The 22,330-nt window shown below is 31.6% G+C and overlaps 1 protein-coding gene across 1 annotated transcript; it reads right to left on the minus strand.

Moving 5' to 3' along the window:
- Window positions 1–1,323: 1,323 nt before the first annotated feature.
- LOC143045265 (chitotriosidase-1-like) lies at window positions 1,324–22,064 on the minus strand. The gene is made up of 12 exons (XM_076217643.1): window positions 21,907–22,064; window positions 19,957–20,005; window positions 12,072–12,267; window positions 10,827–11,079; window positions 10,017–10,141; window positions 9,125–9,248; window positions 7,890–8,075; window positions 6,149–6,268; window positions 4,169–4,308; window positions 3,377–3,603; window positions 2,243–2,725; window positions 1,324–1,773 (listed from the first exon to the last, which is right to left on the minus strand). Exons 2-12 carry the CDS (start codon window positions 20,003–20,005, stop codon window positions 1,577–1,579), a joined length of 2,100 nt encoding a protein of 699 aa, XP_076073758.1. The 5' UTR covers window positions 21,907–22,064; the 3' UTR covers window positions 1,324–1,576.
- Between the last annotated feature and the right edge of the window lie 266 nt (window positions 22,065–22,330).

Below are 22,330 nucleotides of genomic sequence, written 5' to 3' on the forward strand. Positions count from 1 at the left end.
TAAAGATAACAAGAACACGTGTGTCGACATAGTAAATGTATGTTGCTTTACATGCAACAACAACTATGCGAATCCATACCTAGTAAAAATGTCACGATTGGAAACAGAACACATAGATAAAATCGAACTCAGACAACTATACTTGTATCTAAGACCTTAGGTGGCAGAAACATATCGCTATTGACACCCGCACATCGCATTAATCATCAAATTCGTGATGGTAATCGTAACACGTATGAAATGTCGATTTAGGTTGTTCTTTATCATAACTCTTTGGAACAGGTTTTTATTGACACAAACAGGTACCCTGTCAATGAACTCCGTATGTGGGAATATACATGAGCGAAACGCATTTACAATGACATGTGATCATCATAAGATGAACCAAAAGTTATGCTGCTGTCGCGGAATTGAATGGTTACAAATTGTACGTTGAAATATTCCTCTTTGCATAGATTCCAGTTCATCTTATCTGAGTTAATTTGGAGGAAACGTACAAGATATGAAGAAGACTTTCTACTTTTGGTAGAATCCTAAATCTTCGTTCACTGAGTAACCATTAGTAACATGAATTTCCGTTTTTTCTAGTATTAGAGACAACAGAGGTTGCCAGGTTTAAATATAGAAAACCTATTAAGATTATAAAGATCCATTTCAAAAACCTAAGGGAATCACATGAACTTAAAAAAGAGCGAGAAAAACTGCATCAACAGGGATGAAAAAAAGAAATGAATTCAGATGATTGTATTTTAAATTCAGACGATTAAAGGTCTCTGATACTCGTTTGTGATTAAGATCTTGAATGGAATGCATTTTGCGTAGGTATACAAGAAATGTCGAGTGTTTTTTTTAATGTGAAATTTTTAAGTAAACAGTATTGTTTTCTGTAGAAAATATTGCTAATGATAGTACCTTATTGGTGAATTCTACTTAAAAGAATGTGTATTTCGTCGCTTTTGGAAGTAAGATTTCGTAAATTTCATCAGTTTGTGATTCGATATATTAACAATTACTAAGAACAGCATGTACTTTGAAAAATTTGTTTCAATAACAAAGAGTTGTTTTTAATGTATATTGAGATATAAAACAATTCGGCATTAATGTGATGAGTTGAAAATCGCAATTTTGCCATATAGGATGGTTGAAAGAAAGCTATGAACGTTTATTCAAAGACACATTTTGTCAAAATATTCCCTGTTCTCGAACTGAACATCTTTCTAATTGTACACCATTGTCAAACAATAAGGTGGGTAGTGTATTCTTATACACAGTACTGGCATTAGTAACCATTTTTGTGAACTTCAGAAATAGAATACAATATAATCTGATATGACTATTTTTTATATAATAATTTGATTAACAATTCAACAGGAACAATCAAAATAATTAAGCTGAAGCACTTCCTAATCATCCGCATCACTATACATAACACACTATGATTCCCATAGCACATAGACTTGCAAATTACCTTGCTGGATTATTTGTAAGGACAACGTACGATAGGTAACACGTACTCTACAAAGTAAGCGCTATATGCACAAAGATAATAAATAACCCGGATCATGATTGAGTTGTTTTATGAACATCCGGGTACATTATATGTGTAGTCACATGTTTTTTGACGTGGATTAAAGGCTAGACCAGGACCACATGCTCCTTTGTAAGACACACCATCAGAACATTCTATAAATCCTCTACAATTCGCGCTTTCTGGATATATTCCATTTGTACGACTTGCACAGAAATCTGCAAACATATCATTGTTTCCAAACACTGAAATGAAAATAATATAAAAGTCAGTGTTAAAACATTAAATGTCATAGATAATTTAAGCATATTTGATCAATTGGTTGGAAAATCGCAGTTTGCAACGTCCATTTAATCGATTGGTGGAAGGATCGCTGTTTGCTACGGACTAAACATGCGATACGTTGCATAAGTAATGTTTTCGTTTACAATCTTTGACGTCACTGAAATTCTTTACTTAAAAGAAAAAAAGGTATTACTTATTTTCAGGCTTTATTTGTAGAACATTACCTCGTTCATGATTAGATTTTTGATAAATCTACAATTCGGTATTATAATCTGAAATACATATTTTAATTCTACAGGTTAAATTCAATCACAAAAGAATAATTATTTTCGTTTTAATTCTACAGGTTAAATTCAATCACAAAAGAATAATTATTTTCGTTTTAATTTGATTGAAAAATACCGAAGTTCTGATCAATAAATTACTTACGACTCATGAAGAACGGCATTTCGTTATCAATCATAGATACCCAATCCCAAGCACTACGATGCTGAGTTGTTCTTGGGGTGGTTGGAGCCGGTGGTGGTGGTCCTTGTGCAGGAGCATCGAAATTCCAACCTCTAGTTGAAGTTGACTGCTTTGGTGGTGGTGGGTGCCATGTTGGAGGTTCTGGTCTATGCACACGGGGTCGTGGTGGTGGACCTGGTTCATTTATTCTATGTTTTTTCGAAGATTTCTGCCCTGGTCTTTCAGCTTTTTTGGAAGATTTAACTTTTTTATCGGTACATTTTACCTTCTTTGGCCAGTCACAAAAGTTATGTTCTGCATTAAATTTAAGACCTGAAGCACAATTGAACTTAAAGGCAGTTCCATCTGTACACATATAATACTCTGAACATGATGTTGGACTAGCAAAATATCCATCGTTACCCTTTGTGCAAGAAAAATCTTTACTGTTTGATCGTAGCTGATCTGTGAAATACATGTTATTTAAAATATATATCAAATATTATATCATAAAAAGAGGTTGTATTGATCTTAGTTTCAAGTTGAAGAATGTACTTAGAGTATTGATTGATTCAATGTTGGTTGTTTTGTGTTGTTTGGTCACTGAGATTTTATTTCTAGCCAAGCAAACCACATTTTTCAAATATATTTACATTATTGAATTTACTTTTCTTAAACATGCAATTGTCATCAGACCATATTCTTTTGAAGTAAGATAATTATCGTTTTTCTTTCCTGCTTCTTTATGTTTTTTAAGTGTCTTTCTGTCACATAATGTTGCCTTTTTAGTGCCATTTTTAACATTGCCATATAAGCGGAAGGTTAAGTTATCCATAAAACCATGTTCAACTCTGCCTTTTTTCCTATCAAATAATCTGTTTCTGTGTATGTTGGCATTTGTTTTTGTTGCAGTTCAGTGTTTCTGTTGTTCACTTGTATTTGATGTCTTTCCTTCGGTTTTAGTTTGTTACCTGGATTTCCTTTCGCTCAATCGACTTATGACTATTGAACAGCGGTAATGTTGATGGGAGTTTTTAACTACCTTGACTGGCTATACATCCCTCACACGGTCGGTCGGAAATCGGTATACTATTGTTGCCTTTACTTATAACTTACCGACGCTTTCAATGTGTTGTTGTTGTCTTGGAGGTCTAGGATTTACAACCTTCCTGACGGCGACCTTTGTTGGTATTGTCTCTTGTTTCCTTCTCCGTTTAGGTGTATGTCTTGGTGGAATGTATAGTTCTGGTAAATTAGGTATATCCACTTTAGGTGTCTGCCTGGGTGGAATGGGATTGTATATTTCTGGAACGTTGGGTATATCCAGCATTGGTTGTTCAGGCCTGTTTAATATTTTTTTATAAATTTAGTTTCATTCTTAAAACAAATAAACCAACTCAACATATTGTCATTTATACTTCTAATCTCATTGCTATTCGGTGGTCTACTAAAAATATATTTATGTTAATTTCATTGTTTAAAACAATTATACTGTAAAATATTGAGCAAATACATAAGCTTTTAAAAGTTGTAATGACTTTGTTCCGTTTAGTATTCTGAATGTTAAATTTCCTAACTTATTGCCAGTGGAATAATTCATAAATGAAAGTAACGACAATAAGCCATCATCCCAACAACGCATTTTTAAACAAAAAGACATCTTGAGGTCAACATATGGTCTTCAACACTAGCAATGTGTCCATGCAATTTGACTGGCTCTAAATAACCCCAAGTCACAACAGTTGATTTAACAAAGAGAAGTTCGTTACACGTTGTAGTAAGGGCATTTGTTTTACAGTGTATTTTCAGTTAAATGCGTTGTTTTTTTTTATCTGATACTAGACACGTTCATGATCATCTTTGAATAAGCATGGGTTATGATTATTGACGTTTTCATTAGATACTTACTGGTACCTTGAACCTTCTATCTCTTGATTTATTCTCTTCAGTAAAGGATATGTGCCTTGGCCGCATGTTCCTTTAAAATCGTCAAGGTCTAAAGCCCATACCATGATACCACCAAATCTTTGTTGTTTGACATACTGAACCTATAAATACAAGAAAAAACAGCACCTTGTCATTTATTCATAAGCTGCGGTTTGTGTCTCAGATTGACACTACTACTAGTATGATATATGCAATGATTTAATGGTGTTTGTTTGAAAAACGATTTGATATTTACAAATCTAGGACTAAACTCCTAACCATGATACCATAATTGTTTTGTTTGATATATTGAAACCATCAATACAAGAAAAACATAACCTTGTCACTAGCTATTTCGTAAATACTACAACAGATGGTCAGCAACCCATCGGTTTATGTTTTTTTTTTAATTGAACTCCTGATGAAATAGTTATAACAAACACACAATTAAATGCAGTTAAAATGCATTCATGCAATTTATAAAATATTATCCTGTATCCTGTAAAAGTACATGTTTAATGTCAATATTAAACTTTATGATATGCATTTTTAGTTCGCCGATTTGTCGTTAAAATGTTTTGTGATCAGGAAATGTTTATGAGAATGGTAACAAAATTCAAACATTTTAAGTAATATAAAATGACGAGGACATAGCATAATAATTCATAAAAAAAACCACCTCAAACAGTCATTTATTCAAATCACCGAGGCAGTCTCGTGATAATGTGTTTGCATCGAGTGTGGGTCTTGGAGTCTAACCACAGACGGGTCAAACCAAGATTTAAAAAAATGGATTTGGATGCATTGTTCGCTAAGCGCTCTGTATTTAGGAGTAAGAGATCAGGTCGGGGTCAGTATATTGTGTACGGTATGGTGACATTTCTCCCTGCAGATTGTATTATTGTGAACTAGAACATTAGAAAATCCGACTCAGCGTGTGGGTGTAGTACAAAGCATTATAGTTTATTTACATATCACATTACCATGTTCTCGTTCTAAATATGCATTTTACTTGCCGATGGAAATTAAACATCCATCATCATTTATTCGAATTCGTTTTTCAACTATATAAATTTTAACATTATCAAAATTGACAGAAAAAAATCGGATTGTCACGAAACTTAAAGGTGATCTATGCATCAGAATGCTAAATAACATGGCTTGATTGATATACTATTAAATAATATCACATACAACGGTATAATGAGATTAATGACATGATTTTAAGATACAATGGCATTAAGATATATGGTGTCATTATTAAAAGAGCAACCAAAGCTTACATTTAAAGGTCTATATAGTATATGTTCTTTAATAAGAGCACAAAACCACACAATGAAATAGCTTGAATTGGTCTGATATTCACAGAAAATTTCAAATACTTAAGACACTAAGTCTGTCTTATCAAAGCCCTTCAGCTTTATATTTTTTCTGACATTTTAAACTTTTCTTCAATCGTGCGTCACTGATGAGTCTTTTGTAGACGAAAATCGCGTCTGGAATACAAAGGTTTAAGTCTGGCATCTATGTTTAGTTTATTTTTTTAGTTACATATTTGTTTGTTTTTATAGCGATTAAGATTATAACACACTTTGACTGCTATACCATAATTTTTCACATTTTTACCTATTATGTCTGTTTGTTTTGTACACACATCGTTGTCAATGTAAGGGACTTTTATGCTACTGACATACAAGTGAGACGTTTAGCTAGCGAAAAAGCCAGGTTCAATTAACCATTTTTTTCATACCGACCGTGTGATGGCTGTATAGCAAGTCAAGGTCGTCAAACATTTCCATCTTCATCATTTTCTTCCTAAGAAAATGCTTGTACCAAGTCAGAAATATTACAGTTGTTATCCATTCGTTTGATGTGTTAGAGCTTTTGATTTTGAATTTCCTCAGCGTTCGTTTTTTTTTGTGATTTTACTTTTTTAAGATTTAAATAACGCATATGTTTTACCTTAATGGACAGACTATCAACGTCATCATATCCGACCCATTGGTCATCCTTCACCAAGTATGGTACTTTTTGTTCGTTGATGTAATACTTCTTGCCTCCTTTTTTCATCATATCACAAACCTTTCATAAAAAAAAGAAAGATTTATACGACACTAGCAAAATGCCCAGTGATAATTCAATGACAATGTTTCATCATATCACAAACCTTTATAAAAAATGGTAACATTTAGATATTCTACATTAGTTCAAGCCCAGTGACAATTCAATAAAAAAATTCCGAATATAACCAACCTTTATAAAAAAAAATGAAAGATTATACTCCATATAATACCTATCAAAAGTCCAAGATTGTTATCTACTACAGATTAGAATATGGTTTTCAACAATGATTAAAACCCATATCGTTACGGTATAGTGGTACTTAGAAAGCTGCAAGTGTGACTCCAACATGGTCAAATCCGACCTCCGACCTTTGAAGGCGGTGGAGGGCGACCTTGCGATTTGACCTCTCATTTATATGGACCTGTCACCTTTGAAAATGTTTAAAACCGAGATTCAGATCAATTTAAACTGTAAAGATTTCTGAAAATGTGACGAAGTAAAATGAGACAGTTTATGAACATAACATTGTGACCGAAAGGAATACCCTACTGGAACTCCTCAAAAGGCAGAAAAATAACAAAAATACGAAAAAAAAACAACAAAAGAGATGATGAAGTGTGTTGATAAAAAATATAAATGGTATGAGTGCCAATGAGACAACTCTCCATCCAAGTCATAATGTGTAAAAACGGTAAACAATTATAGGTCAAAGTCTGCCTTTAACACATAGCATTTGTTCACACCGAACAGCAAGCTATAAAGGACCCGGAATGACTAATGTACAGCAATTCAAACAGTAAAACCAACGGCCAATCTGTATAAAATAAAAAAAAAAAAAAAGAGCATGATCTTGAACTGTTTTTATCGAGGTCACGTTGACATATATACAGCATCTGCTTTATCTACATGTATATGTAAATCTTGACTGATGTTCATAAGCGATACTTTATATTCAATCTTAATTGTTCATTTATTTTTTATAAATGACAATGTGATTCGAATATTAATTGCCTATATGAATGTCCTATCATTGATTTAAGTTATATGATTAATATCTCATTGCACGAATACACGATAGAAATATACAAGATTTTACTCGTATGTTTTGTAACTTTAAAATGATGTCATATCTACTAAGTTAAATTTATCTGCAAAATGGAGAAAGAAAAAAAAAACAATTTTCAATCGGTTCTACATCCTGTCTATACTTATATATTGGCATTGCATAATGTCATGTTTTTCCTTAGACTGTTTATTACGTCTTTACCCTAAATTTTTATTGGATGTGTACTGGTTGATATTTAAGTCTACCATGATAAATGGTTTACTTGATAATAGTTGTCATTGGTTTTGAAACTCCGAGTACTCTCAGATCACTACGTAGTTATTTTATCCTTTTTGTAAACTAATTTAAGTTCGTTATGTTAATTTAATGAGTCGAGCCTTTTTCAACTGTTTTTGTTTGTTTCGTTGTTTTGAAGTATAGAGCAAAGCACATTGCTCGATGGTTTGTAAAGTTCTTATGAAATAACATAAAGCTGTTGTGATTAGAGTGTAACAGACGGATCTCCTAAATCACATCCGATTTCTTGTTTTTTTTTTTCATTTGCATTTGTCAAAAGCATAGTTATAAAATAACCTCATAGTATGATAAGAAACCGGCTTCACGTGTATATTTTCCAGCAAGCCCTTTTCCCTTTGTTTGCGCTCCAACATTGTGTACATTACGATCTTTTAATGTAAAAGACCTTCCATACAATCCCATTCCAATATTAAGCTTGGACTTTGGTACACCCATTTTATTCCAATAATTAGCTGCCCAGGCCTACAAAATAAAAATGATAATTTAAGTATCGAGATTGGATAAATCTGATAATCCACGAGTAACTATGTAAGAATGTTTCTCTAATGATTAAAAAATGAATTTTCTTTTTTTGTTAAACGAAAATCCTCTCGTGCCTTTTACATTCCACGAAGTTGTCAATTTCATTAACACCTGTTAGCATATTTTGATTCATCCAGTTAGTTAAAAAGGTTATGACCCTTAAACTCATCCAATGATCTTTTGAGATCATCGGCAACCACACGTTGATTAAATTTTTTGATACAATTGGTTCGGAAAGGGATAAATTTCCATATAATTAGAGAAATATATAAATACAGAAATACATTAATACTAAGGGATTCGGAAACAAGGTTAGTTTCTTGAAAATGTCATCGAGACAGCAAGATAGCAATAACTCACGGTAGGTTATAGTCCTATAATATATAACTTCGGAGTTTCATATCATTTATATTCAACGTTTTTTATCTGATTTTTTTTTACTATCAATGTTGAAACAAAAATGATCATTTCAAAATAGTGAAGCTCAGAAGTTCAAATATTGAGCTTCCAATTTGGACAGGTCGATGGTCAGGTGTTCCTGTAGAGAATAAACATGATGTGGCATTTTTGCGATAACATTGTGGAAAATGAGCTTCACTATCTATTTATACGAAAATTTAAAAATTAGTCGAGCTAAGAAATTATTTCATTCCCTTATATGACAGCAGAAATGAAGCAAAGGTAAATACGAGGGCATGTTCTATCGCTGCATAAAAATATTGATGTACTATATAAAAAAAATCACTGCAGTAATTTAAATCATTAATGTGAATTTCTTGACATACGATTTCATTTTTATAAGTTATTGTTTTCCTATCTGTTTTTTTTTTTTTTTTTTTTTTGTAGTTAGTATGCTCTCCTTGTAACCAATGCAATGGTGTACTTTAAATTATATATATTGCTTGTGCAATGATTGGGCGAATAAAGTGTTTTGTTTTGTCGTGTCTTGTTTGTATTTTTTAAACTATCCATATGCTTATAAAAACTACCAGATTTAGATATCTTTCATCCCCTGTTTCTCCACTCCTAGGAAATAATGGACTGTTGTGTCCAGTTGTCGTCTCCCAGCTTCCATGAAGATCATAAGTCATTATACTAATAAAGTCCATTAATCTAAGATAAAAATGAAATGAGCTGTATACAACAGTTTGTACTGTAACATTTACTTTTGTGACAAAATAGAGCTGTAAATTCTTATATATTTAGAGTCATTGTACTAATTAAGTCCAATAATCTAAGAAGAAGAAAAAAGCTGTATAAAACAGTTTGTTTTGTAACATTTACTTTTGTGACATAATATAGCTGTAAATTCTTATATAATTTGAGTCATTTTGATAATCATAAAGTCAATCAATCTAAGGTGTAAACAAAATTTGAGCTGTAAATTATTTTGTAACTTTATGTTCCTTCAAAGGGTACATAGAACAAGTTCAGTTTTATTCTAGCATTTAAATAAATATATTTCGAAAAAATTTATACGAGTCCTAAAGACAACTACAAAGTGCATCAATGCTGGTTGTTGGCTAAGAGAAAATAAAATGAGCTGTAGTTGGTTTTATAACTCGATGTGCATATTAATTAAAGCAAATGGGGCATATTCTTTTCTAGGATTACAATGGATAAAACTCGGACAATTTATGCATATGCTAAATAAATCTACTTAAATGATTATGAATGAAGATTGAAGAATCATAAATGATCTGTCTGCTTGGATTTTTTTTTTTTTTTATACATGGAATCATTAATATACAGAACCCGTGCTAATGAACTCTTAATCATATGTATTCAGAACATTTCGTTGTTCCTGCTATACTTTAATTTCCAGATTTCAGAATAAACAGAGTTTTTAATGTACTATATATCGTCGTTCCTTTATTTTACCTTCCGATGGCTGCAACATCATAACCACTGTCTATATTTTTCTTCCCAGCAGCCACTGCGGCAGTAATCAAAAGACGTGATCGTCCAGTGGTACGTGCATCTCTATCAAATGCATCTCGTAGTTGCTGAAAATGCATATTTTTTCAGAGATATATTTTTTAATCATCATAATGAGTGTTCCTAAACATTATGATGTGAACGTTACTACAAAATTCAAACTGCATGTAGTTTCCATATGAAAATTAAAGTTAATATATTCAAAGCTGTTGGTTAAAAAAGAAAGGCGGAAGATACATGTAAGTTTACTTTTTCAGCCCGAGAAAACAGATATTACGTAGTCCATTTCTTTAAGAAAAAAACGCAAATAATAAAATTTGCACCTGCTCTATCCAAAAACTATTTTTACAATTGTATAGTACTACTTTTGGGATATATTACATCAAAACTATCGAAAAGACTACAAAGGGGGTATTAAATGCATTTTGACAGCTTCAGACATACAAATTCTTGACATTTCAAATTATACCGAATCACCACTTTACCTAAACAAGAAACTATTTTTCTCTTGTAATTACACCCTCCTTCTAACTATTTTATGCATAAAATATGAAGAAAAATTTGGAGGTTGCATGAAAAAAATATTTAAAACTGTCCACAATAGGGATTCAATTTGGAAGACAACGAAAATCAAAGGACGATAACTGTGTCAGAATTAGTTTGTTCCGAAATACCCCGAAGCATTAATTTCCTTTAGTTGATACATTTTTTCAATTTTATGTAAAAAAAATTACATAATTTTTATGTACTCACTTGAACCAATAAGGTAAATCTATTTTTATCGACAGGAGGACTTCCTCTATTCGCAGGATATTCCCAATCTAAATCGAGACCATCAAAGTTTCTCTTTCTTAGGAAATCAATAGCACTTTGGGCAAATTCCTGCCTGGATTTTGATGTTTTCACCATTTGTGTAAATGGTTCTGATCCCATATTCCATCCTCCAATGGCAAGGAGGGACTTTATTCTTGGATTTTGTGATTTTATTGCATTAAATTTTGCATACCTACAAAATAAGTATGATTTTTATATTTGAACATCTTGAGGCCTGAAGCAATTTTGTACCACATTCCCATACAATGAAAATTTATTATGTTTATGATGGATCTAAATCAATGTAAAACATGGTGATGAATGTTATATGCTTGTGGTGTGCATATATTTTTTTTCCATTGCTTAAGTAGAAATAACGGCCGTACATTGAACTGTTAGAAAGAATTTGGATGAAGAACAATATATCTTTCGTGCACCATTTTATTTCAGTTTTGTGGTCTCTTAGATTGTTTTTTTTTTAAACTTTTTTTCTCTCTAAAAAGTCCATTAACTTATGTCAAATAAGTCAAAGATTAAGCATGAGGTTCTAAGATGAACATATTTTCTAAATGAAAGTTGCTTCCCATTGGAAACTAAAAAGGTGATATAAAGAAGAACCCTGATCACTAGTACCATCAATTTTGGCACCTCGAGGTCGCGTGTTAATTATTATTATATATTCCTTTATTTCAACATAACATATTTTAAAACATAATAATTGTGTTACATTGTTTAAAATAGTAGACAGATTGTCCCATAAATAACTTCCAGATATTCTAGTTTTTAGAACAAAAAAAGCATATTATCATGCAACACTTAATTGTCTGGTTGTTCTTAAATTAACCTGATGCATATATCTAAATACATTGAGATATTTCGGGGTTATTTATTGGTGTACTTAAAGAACTAAAACTGCTTTTCTATATTCATATTCATGCTATTTTTTCTATATGATGATCTGGATGGAGGTATCTCATTATTCTCTATTATTTATATATAAGCACCCATATCTTTCTTTTTTTTTGGGGGGGGGGGGGGAGTGGGAGGGGGCTATACATAACTCTATTAATGAAATTTTTGACCCTTTATTCTGCACGTTTTGTCTATTATTAACTATGTTGTAAACACCATCCAGACCCTCTTATATAAATTTTTTTTTCTATTATCATTTTCTATTTTACTTACATTCCTTTCATCCATTCTGTGGAATCATCATTCCATTCAAAGGGAGCCAATCGGTTGCCATTTAATTTGGCGAATGAATATATGATATGTGTACATAAGTGCGCATTCATGTCCTCGGGGACATACTTCCCTGTGCCTGGTCTGTACTGTGCCCAGTTTGTGTAATAACATACTCTTCGTAAACTTGACAATGCACCTAAAAATAAACAGATTTGGAGTTTAGTATGAAGTCCATTTTCACTGAACTAGTACACATTTTTATTTAGGGGCCAGCTGAAGCCCACCTCCGGGTGCAGGATGTTCTCGCTTTGTTGAAGATACATTGGTGGCATAATTTTCTGCTCTATGGTCGGGTTGTTGTCTCTTTGAGTTTTTCGACATTATCATTCAAATTATTTTTTTTTCAAAATTTAACACTATAAGGTATGCATGGGGGAATCTGCATTCAAAATAATTTCTTTTGTCATCTGCTTGAACAGAATATTTCTTTTCAGCAAATTAGGGACCAGAATATTTTGTTTTGAAAAAAAGAACATACCCCCTCTTTTGAAGTTAAATGGTAGTTCCCTAAAAGGTTACTGGAAACAAAAATGTCAGCGACTATTTTTGTCTTTAATTTCAAGTAGGACTAATATGTTAATGTAAGAGTCTAAAACTTATTTACTTATAAGAAAAACGCAATGCCGACATAACGATCGACATTATTCGTAAGGAAGTGAATTTATATGATAGTTATCAAAGGTACCAGGATTATAATTTAGTACGCCAGACGCGCGTTTCGTCTAAATAAGACTCATCAGTGACGATATCAATAATTATATGAGAAGGCAAATGAAAGTTGTCTCTCTTCCTATAGAAAATTAATTTGATCAGATTACAAGATCTTACTTTTCTGCACTGATCATGAAATTGAGTCGGAAATACAGCCGCCAATATCACAATATTAGAAAGCGAAATTTCTATTATTTTCATCTCTTGTGGATATGAATTCAAATATACCACAAATCCTTATTTTCACTTCAGTTTTAAGTATCAAGATGAAGGTTTTGATAAAGATAATGAATATTTAATAGAGGTGTTTTTATGTTTATAAATTTGTGAATTTTGTATATTTCTAAAAATAAGATGCGATAGGATTGCCAATTTAAGACCACTCTCAACAAAAACCAAATGACACAGAAATACACAACTTTAGGTCACAGTACGACCTTCAACAATGAGAAAAACCATTACTGCACAGTCAGCTACCAAAAGCTTCGATTATATGACAAATGAATTCCGATCAAACGAAAAATTATAATTACTTTGTTAATTTGTATGTACTTCCATCGGATCCTCGCTAGCCAAGGGTTACGATCAAGTCCCCTAGCTAAGATGATGTACCTCGAATACTCGATGATCCTTCTTTTATTTGTTTGCACCCTTCATTTCTTTACTAGATTATGAAAACTTATAACGCAATATAACTTGATATTTTTTGTACATGAAGTTGCTTCAACCTAAGTTAAATATAACTATAATTATATTTTATGTTTTTAAATAATTTCGACATATATCTAACTTGTTCAGTAAACAGTGGAACATAGTCGTAATTGTAAATTGGCCTGCTATTTTAAGAGCTCTTGCATTTATTTTAAATTGATGTGACCACATCTTCATAATAAATTAACTTAACCAAAAGCATTAACATGAAAATGTCTTATTTTTACCCTTTGAAGTTTATACAGTTCGTTTTCAAATGTACAATTTTATTTTTGATAAAAAAAAGGTTATGATAGCGAGCTTTTATTGTTTTAATTACGTGTTATAGTCAACTCGGTACTTACACATACCGCTATTTTGTTATTGTTCTATGGTCATTTTTTATATTCTTGTCTTCGTTTTTGCTTATGTGCTTTGTCTTTATGCCATTTTGTTCTTTTTTGTTGACATATTTATTGTTTTTATAGTTACTTAGATTATTACACTTTGTTGACTGATGTACCTCAATTTTTGACTTTTTTTTACCTATTATATCTATTCGTTTTGCTCACACATTGTTGTCAATATAATAGAAATTTATGCGACTGTGCTACAAGTGAGATGTTTTGCTAGCTATCAAACCAGGTATAATCCTTCATACATAAGAAAATGCTAACAAGTACCAATAAGAGATATGACAGTTGTTTTCAATCCGTTTGGTGTGTTAGAGCTTTTGATTTTGCTATTCGATAAGGGATTTTCCTTTTTGCATTTTTATTGGAGTTCGGTATTTTTGTTATTTTACTTTATATAGATATATATCTTATTAATCATTACAACAAATTCATATGCAAGTTTTGACCCAGGATATAAAATGTCACAGTAATTTTACATAAACCACGAAATAATAAAAATAAAAACCAGATAATAATATTTTGTTTGTGTTCCTATTTCACAACAGGAAATAGAGTACAAACTTTTGACATTTTATTTGAATATCTTGCTATAAATATAACATTAACATTTACATAAATTTGTTCTGCTGATGATAATACATACTAAGTTGTTAACGTTATTTTAAGGGCAATCTTCAATTTGTGTACACTCCTTTGATGGGACAGTTTGTTGAATTAACAATATAACAATAAACTTGTCAACTTTCATTTTAAACTCTTTGTCCTTTTTTTTCAAAAACTAGACGAAGTAATGCCTCCGCACTCCACTAGCTCTGAAATAACTGTAACACATTGAATGTAGGACTTTCTTTTTGATGTTATTGTGCCTTGGCGAAACAACGCAAATGTTGAGTATTATCTAAAAATACACAAAGTTGAGCCTGGGAGACCATAGGTGACAGGTCTATGGTTAACTGTAGGAGGAGTTATTTGGAAACGCTATAAGCACCTCTTTAAAAACAATTATAAACTCAAAATATGATAAAGTTCAACTACCTCCCAAAAGAGCAAAACACTCTGTCCACATGCACGCCTTCAACATATGTACAAACAGCGAAAGCTTGGAATACCAAACTGAAAGCTGAATACTTGGAAAAATAAACTGAAACCTGACAGCTGGGAATAACAGACTGAAACATGAAAATTGGGAATAACAAACTGAAACTTAAAAGCTGAGAATAACAAACTGAAACCTGAAAGCTGGGAATAGTATACTGTAACCTGATAGCTGGGAATAACAAACTGAAACCTGAAATCTGGGACTAACAAACTGAAACCTGAAAGCTGGGAATAACAAAGTGAAACCTGAAAGCTGGGAATATTATACTCAAACCTGAAAATTGGGTATAACAAACTGAAACCTGAAAGCTTGGAAAAACAAAATGAAACCTGACAGCTGGGAATAATAAACTGAAGCCTGATATCTGTGAATAACAAACTGAAACCTGAAAACTGGGAATAACAAACTGAAACTTGAAAGCTGGGAATAACAAACTGAAAACGGGAAGCTGGAAAAAGTATATTGAAACCTGAAAGCTGAGAATAACAAACTGAAACATGAAAACAGGAATAATAAACCGAGACCTGAAAGCTGGGAATAGTTTGCTTATATTGACTCCGCAACATGGTTTAACTTTTATGTTGCCATGCAAAGAGTCTGATAAGAGTTGCAGTCTTTCTACGTTTTTGTTAATTAGACGAAAAACAGGTTAAAACGGTTGATAGGTCTTAATCCTTCACCGTTAACTTAGAACAGCAAAACATAAGGACACACTGTTAATGTCATAAGGAGGGGACATGACTCATTAGATCTGCACGAGGCAAACACAATAGAACCGATCGAAGAGTAATCACCGGTAATTGAATCCCATCAAACCATGGTTAAATTATCAATCATAAAATTGAGAATGGAAATGGGGAATGTATCAAAGAGACATCAACCCGACCATAGAACAGACAACAGCAGAAGGTCACCAACAGGTCTTCAATGCAGCGAGAAATTCCCACACCCGGAGCCAGTATACCTCAAAGAAATTTAGTGTAAATACATTGTAACAGTACAGTCCAAGATAATTATGATATATTATGCAAAGATAAATATAAGTATCGACAGATTGTAGGTCCATAAGTCCTCATAAATATATGTATAGCAATTACATTTTATTTCATTTATTCCTTCTATTTAAATTATTTTTTGTAACCTTAGCTGGTGACGGTTTCACCAAATTATAATCAAATATACAATTACTTGGTATCTTTGCCAAGTTAAATTTATCTATTATTCACTATATATATAGATATGTAGTACAAGTAGTATACCGAAGGCACCTGTTGTCTGATAAGACAAGGTAAAGACGGACATTTATAAGAGTAAAACAATGGTAATCATATGACCTTTAGTGGAGCGACAAAGGATGAAAATGACATTTTGAAAGCGATAATTATCATAAACAAAATTCTCAAAACCGCTTTGGGTTGTTACATTCGTTTGGTTTCTTTAAATAAAAAATAAAAAGAATATCCTAGAATTTCAAAATATCCAGTTTTAAATCATCTCCATTCATAGGTAGCTTCTAAAAATGAATGAATGTATGGCAGGTTCTAGGGTAATGGACCTTCGTTTATTTATATATATATATATATATGGTCGTGATAAAATTTTACAACAACAGTATTTTATGACGCCTCTCTTTATTGCCTGAAAACTGTCATTTCGTAGCGCAACTCAATAGACAACTTTCGAGTACGATGCATTTCCGTCAAAAACTCTGGTTTTAGTGAACTTCATTTGTGCGTTTAGGGGCGTCGTCACTTCCATTCCAATGTTGAGCGAGTGGTTGGAAAAACTTCTATATTGTACGAATTATTCGGCAAATTGAATTCTAAAAAATGACAATCAGCATTGCTGTCATTAGGGAATTGTCATTAAGTACCTACAGAACAACCATTATTTCTAGTTTATCCTGCACAATGACGATCACTAAGACGCTTGATGAACGTAAATAGTGCAGGGATACAGGCGACCCCCTCTATCTGGTAAATGACGTCTCAAAGGCGCGTATAATTGACGAGTTTTTTTCCGGTGACGGATGAACTCGAAAGTGGTCTATTACGGTGGAACGGTTGTATTTACATTCCAGAATTTAGGTTGCTCTTTAAGTCAATTTATCTAAACACTGTGGTTGGACAAAAAAAAAGAGTATCTACTGAGCACACGAGCCCAAGATGAGGGACAAAACATATGAGGAAAAAGATGAAAATTAATTTTTCAAATTAAATTTTTTTTTTATTTTAACTGCATGATTAAAGACATAAAAGCACTAGAAGCCTTAGGTTCATAAAGATATATAAAAGTAAACGATTACTATACATATTAAAAGAAACAACTACTTTAATGATAGTACTTTAGTAAACTGTGTGTGTAGGTTCTTTGGCAGCGTTAGAAAGTGGTGACAAATTCTGAAAAGGATATGGGACAGGATATACTATTGTGCAAACTTATACAATAAATTTAAATTTAAAAAATAATATGCACCAAAGCTATTTCAATAATAGTTTTACAGTGTAGTGTACTACTTATTGGACAAATGATATCAAAATTGTAGAACTAAACTTTACCTGCTTTATCTCAAAATATGAACAATTTGATATTGAAGCACTCTTGAACTCAGTTTGACATCTTCACACACACTAATGTTGACTTTATCAACTGTACCAAATCAGTACTTTACTTTAAAATTCATTACGAAAATGGTTTTACAGTATAAGGTCATCACCATACTTACTTTTGAGGCATACAACATGATGAAATGAATAAGGAAGATGCATGAACGAATTTGCAAGAAATATGGATTTATTTTCGAAAATCAAAGGACGATAACTGTGTTTCAGGGCCTTCTTATTCTGTACTAAAAATTAAAAGTTCTTGTTGTCATCCGGTTACGTTAGGTGTCATACCACCAATTACTCCCTCAAATTTAGAACGTATGTGAAAGTAGGCCTACTCGGACAAAAAATAGTGCATTTGATGTCATTGTTCACCTAAACTAACCAACAAATTTGCAGAAATGAAACTTTTGTTGAAAGAGAAATATATTAAGACCACTTTGAGCCAAATTTTACCTGTCTAGGAGTTTGCATTTTAAATTGAGGATTAATGTGCTCCATGGTATACTAATTTAGATTTCCAGAAAACCAGGGGTTATTTTTAGTGGTACCTCCTTTCGGGAGCTCTCTTCTTTCTTATATGATTTTGAATGTATGTTGAAAATTGGCATGCAGAAAGGTGACACCTGTACAATTCAGGATATACCTAGTTTCTATGAAGTTAAACTTAAGGTAAAATATTTAGAAAGCTGTGAAAATTGCAAAATTTGGTTGAACAGATAGGGACTTTTAATTGGTGGTATGACACCTTTAATTCTTTTTAAAATTTGTAAGAAAGATAAACTTTTTAGTTATAAACGCATTTAACCAGAATCTATTGCTTCCCTCTATTGGTCGGTCCTATGGTTATTTTTGTCGTAAGGCTATTTGACGCATAATCATTATCTCTTTTTATTCATATAGTCTTAGTTTTGTTGTGCTTAGAATTAGGTTCATTACAATCCACAACTTAAAGTGTTTTCGAGTATAGATTAAGTGGGGTTTTTTCTTTCGAGAAAATGTTCAGAAGAAGATTAATTGAAAAAAGGTATACCACTAATAACTGTACCTGTAAACCTGAAAAAACGTGATAATTTTTATCATTTTTTAAAATCCCTCACCCTCATCCTCATTAATCAATAATTTAGTGTTCACGACAAAACAGCAATTAAAGTGTTATCGAGTGTAGATGTCCAGAGACAGATTAATTGAATAGAGGTACACCACTAAGTAAAACGGAAAACGTGGGGTTTTTGTTACGCTCCTCACCTCCATCCTTTTTAAGTAATTGTTTTAGAGCCATTTCTCATTAAAAGGAAGTCTTTTGTCTGCATCTTATTTATTTTTCTCATTAATGCATACACTTGATATATTAAAATTTTGTATTTATGCGTTTTCCCCAAGAAATCACAAGATTATCTAGTTTGACTTGGTGACACTAATTTAAAATTTGAAGAAAATATCAAAAAAAAATCTAATTTTCGGACGAAGTCTTCTCCCGGCCATTTCTCACACTATTACAGAGTTGTTAATTTTCAACCATATCATGATAATAATACAAGAGTACATTTGAACTGAGCAATATATCTGCGTACTTAGCTGTGCATCACCTATATTATAGCACAGTAAGAGCCATAATATTTGCCTATGCCACGTGTTAATTATACAATCCGCAGTAAATAAGAAAAGAAATACACAAATATACAAAATACATTGACACATGCAAATTGCTTCTTTGATTACATGTATAATTTCTAAATTAAGTTTCATTTGTTCCTTAATTATTCAAGTTTTCCTTACTGTTGGCGACAGATGTATTTTCCATTTGGTAGATTTATTTATAACATGTGCATATTCAAAAGATTTAATAGTTTCAACATACTTAAGATAGGCCACTGTTACATTTACAATGATGACATTGTAATTAATATCGCACAGTTAATTTGAATAGACACTACAGTCTTAAGAAAAAAGTAACTCACAAAAATACTGAACTCGAGGAAAATTCAAAAAGGAAAGTCCCTAATCAAATGGCAAAATTAAAAGATAAAACACATCAAACGAATGGATAACAACTATCATTTTCCTGGCTTGGTACAGGCATTTTCTTATGTAGAAAATGAATGATTAAACCTGGTTTTATAGCTAGCTAAACCTCTCACTTGTATGACAGTCGCATCAAATTCCATTATATTGACACCTATATGTGAACAAAACAAACAGACATAATATGTAAAAAAAATCAATAATAAGGATACATTAGTCAACATTGTGTTATAATCTTAACCACTAAAAAACAATGTAACAAAGAATATATTACTTACTGTGGACGACTGCAAGGAAAATTATAACGTGTATCCCTCTAAGATTCATCTGAAATTTAGATAAACAAAAACATATAAATTAATTTTTAAGATTACGTAAATGCACAAAAAATGGGAAAATGGCAAGAAAAATACATCCGGTTTTATATGTCGAGCCATTTTTGCTTTATTTTCAAATATATTAAAGTATAAGAACATGAGGAGGGATTGTCAGGACGATCTAAGTGTAAACATCTATCTTTATAAGATACTGTACTGATATATGCTAAAATCAGCAAACCAAAAAAAGAGGGAATAGACAGCAAACAATGACAGCCAATGAATAACAGACTCCTTACTTTCACTTTGGACAATCACATAAATTAATCCTTGTTTATCATGTATATCAAATCATTAAGTATGTGACATATTTCATTATTTCTTTGAATAAGTCAGTGTAATGGTGTCAAGATTCAATTGGTGTACTTATTTGACATACATTATGTTTTGCTAGTGGGGCATGTTAAGAAATCTTGTAGTTCAAATGTGATCAACAGCAGGTAAATGTACAAAAACATTGTCAACATAAATTTTCATCTTCGTGTATTGTTACAGTACACAGAGACATAGAAGATCAAGAGGTTAGATGTTGGCATGTTTGCATGTTTGACAAGAATGACGTATTTTAATCCAGTAGGAACATACGGACAGCATACATAATACCTGACAAAACACTATATGCATGTATAAATAGATATTTGATTAAGTCCAAGCACACTAATAACCATAAAAAGGAATGATAAAACAGGGAATATACTTTATACCTTATTGATATGCTTTATTTTTTCTTCAAATTGTTTTTAGTTTTTGTTTTACATAAATAAAATGTACTTATTGATCGAATGAATATCAGAAATTAGCTACCAAAAGGTAAAGACAACACAGATATAACTCCATATCAACAAAAGATTCACTTTATATATGAAACAGTTAAACCACAAAGAACTTTTTATGTCTATATAGTAATCGTTTGTTTGACAGCTGACTGTTACATGTATTGTTCAATTGTAAGTTCGTTTTTCTGTTCATTTGATAATTGTTCAACTGAATCATTTAATGTAATGTAGATGATGGATTATTGACCGCAATGGTATAGTCAGCAAGAACGACGATTTAAAGACTTCTTTGAACTTTGATGGTAAAACAAGATGTTATAAGGAAAACCCTACAATTAATTGTTATGACAAAAGTATATATAATTACTTCCTAAGTCAAGTTGATAAATAAATAATACAGTCTTCAGGGTATCGTGATACACTTCGAACTATTGTAGGTAAATCACGCTTACATGATATTATTTGCCAATAGTAATCGGTAGAAAAATACATACATTATATATAGCTATAAAAACTAATTACTTTATTGTGTTACATGTTAATGTGACAAATTTGTACATGTCAAACGTTCTCTTTTGTCACTTTCAAATTAATAATATTCATAATATGTAGCCATACTAAATCATGATATACCTACCATCTTGTTAATATTATATATTTCTATATGAAACAAAACTATTTTGTAACATTATATGCGCCATAATGTAAAATATGAGTAAAAATAATAAAATTGAGGATTTTTATTATAAGATTTTAAACAATACAAATGTGTACGACAGGGTTGTCCTACTTATCTGACATTTTAATGTAAATGTCCGACAACAATAGTTTATAACGTAAATGCCCATAGAAGGAAACACATGTGATTTAAATTGTCATGTTAATACTTAAATACATTGTTTATGGCTAGCACATGAAATTATATTACAGTTAATGAATATGTTTTAGAACAAAGGATGATCATTATAACAACTCATGTCTCTTACGTTTTCATAGCATTATAAATCAGATTTCATTATTTCATTTCTTACATTATATAATAACATACACAATCTCTTTTAAAATTAATACTTACATTGAAGATATAAAATGATTCCAATTATAATCTAATTATTTTTTATAATCCGAATGATATGTATAAATCCAAGTTAAATTAAAGTCATTCCTATGAATTACATTAGGGATATGTTTTCGTGTCCTCCATAATGCGATAGACATCAACAAACAAGTCACATTATTTAGCTGTCATGCCTTTGTCAATTTATAACCACGTGGTTTGCAAATCATCACTCATTTGTTTCTTGTAATTTTGTACAATTGTCTCTGTGACAATTAATTGTATCGGATACTGACGTAAGAGAGATAATGTCAGTTAAAATAAATAATATTTGGTTCAATCGTTTGAAACTATACATGCACATAGTTCATTCGACATTTTACTTTAATAAAAAGACAATGCATGACTAAGGTCAGAATGAAATTAATGAATTGTTCTTTAT

Source organism: Mytilus galloprovincialis, chromosome 9 (assembly GCF_965363235.1).
Source record: "Mytilus galloprovincialis chromosome 9, xbMytGall1.hap1.1, whole genome shotgun sequence".
Lineage (NCBI taxonomy): Eukaryota > Metazoa > Mollusca > Bivalvia > Mytilida > Mytilidae > Mytilus > Mytilus galloprovincialis.

Bases quoted from the DNA above. Each gene is read 5' to 3' on its own strand.
- LOC143045265 (XM_076217643.1), bottom strand. From the start codon at position 20,005: ATGAATCTTAGAGGGATACACGTTATAATTTTCCTTGCAGTCGTCCAC. The intron at 11,080-12,071 runs GTAAGTAAAATA...CTTATTTTGTAG, and splicing joins ACAGAATGGATGAAAGGAAT to GTATGCAAAATTTAATGCAA. The intron at 8,076-9,124 runs GTAGTTTTTATA...TTTATTTTGTAG, and splicing joins ATGAAAGATATCTAAATCTG to GCCTGGGCAGCTAATTATTG.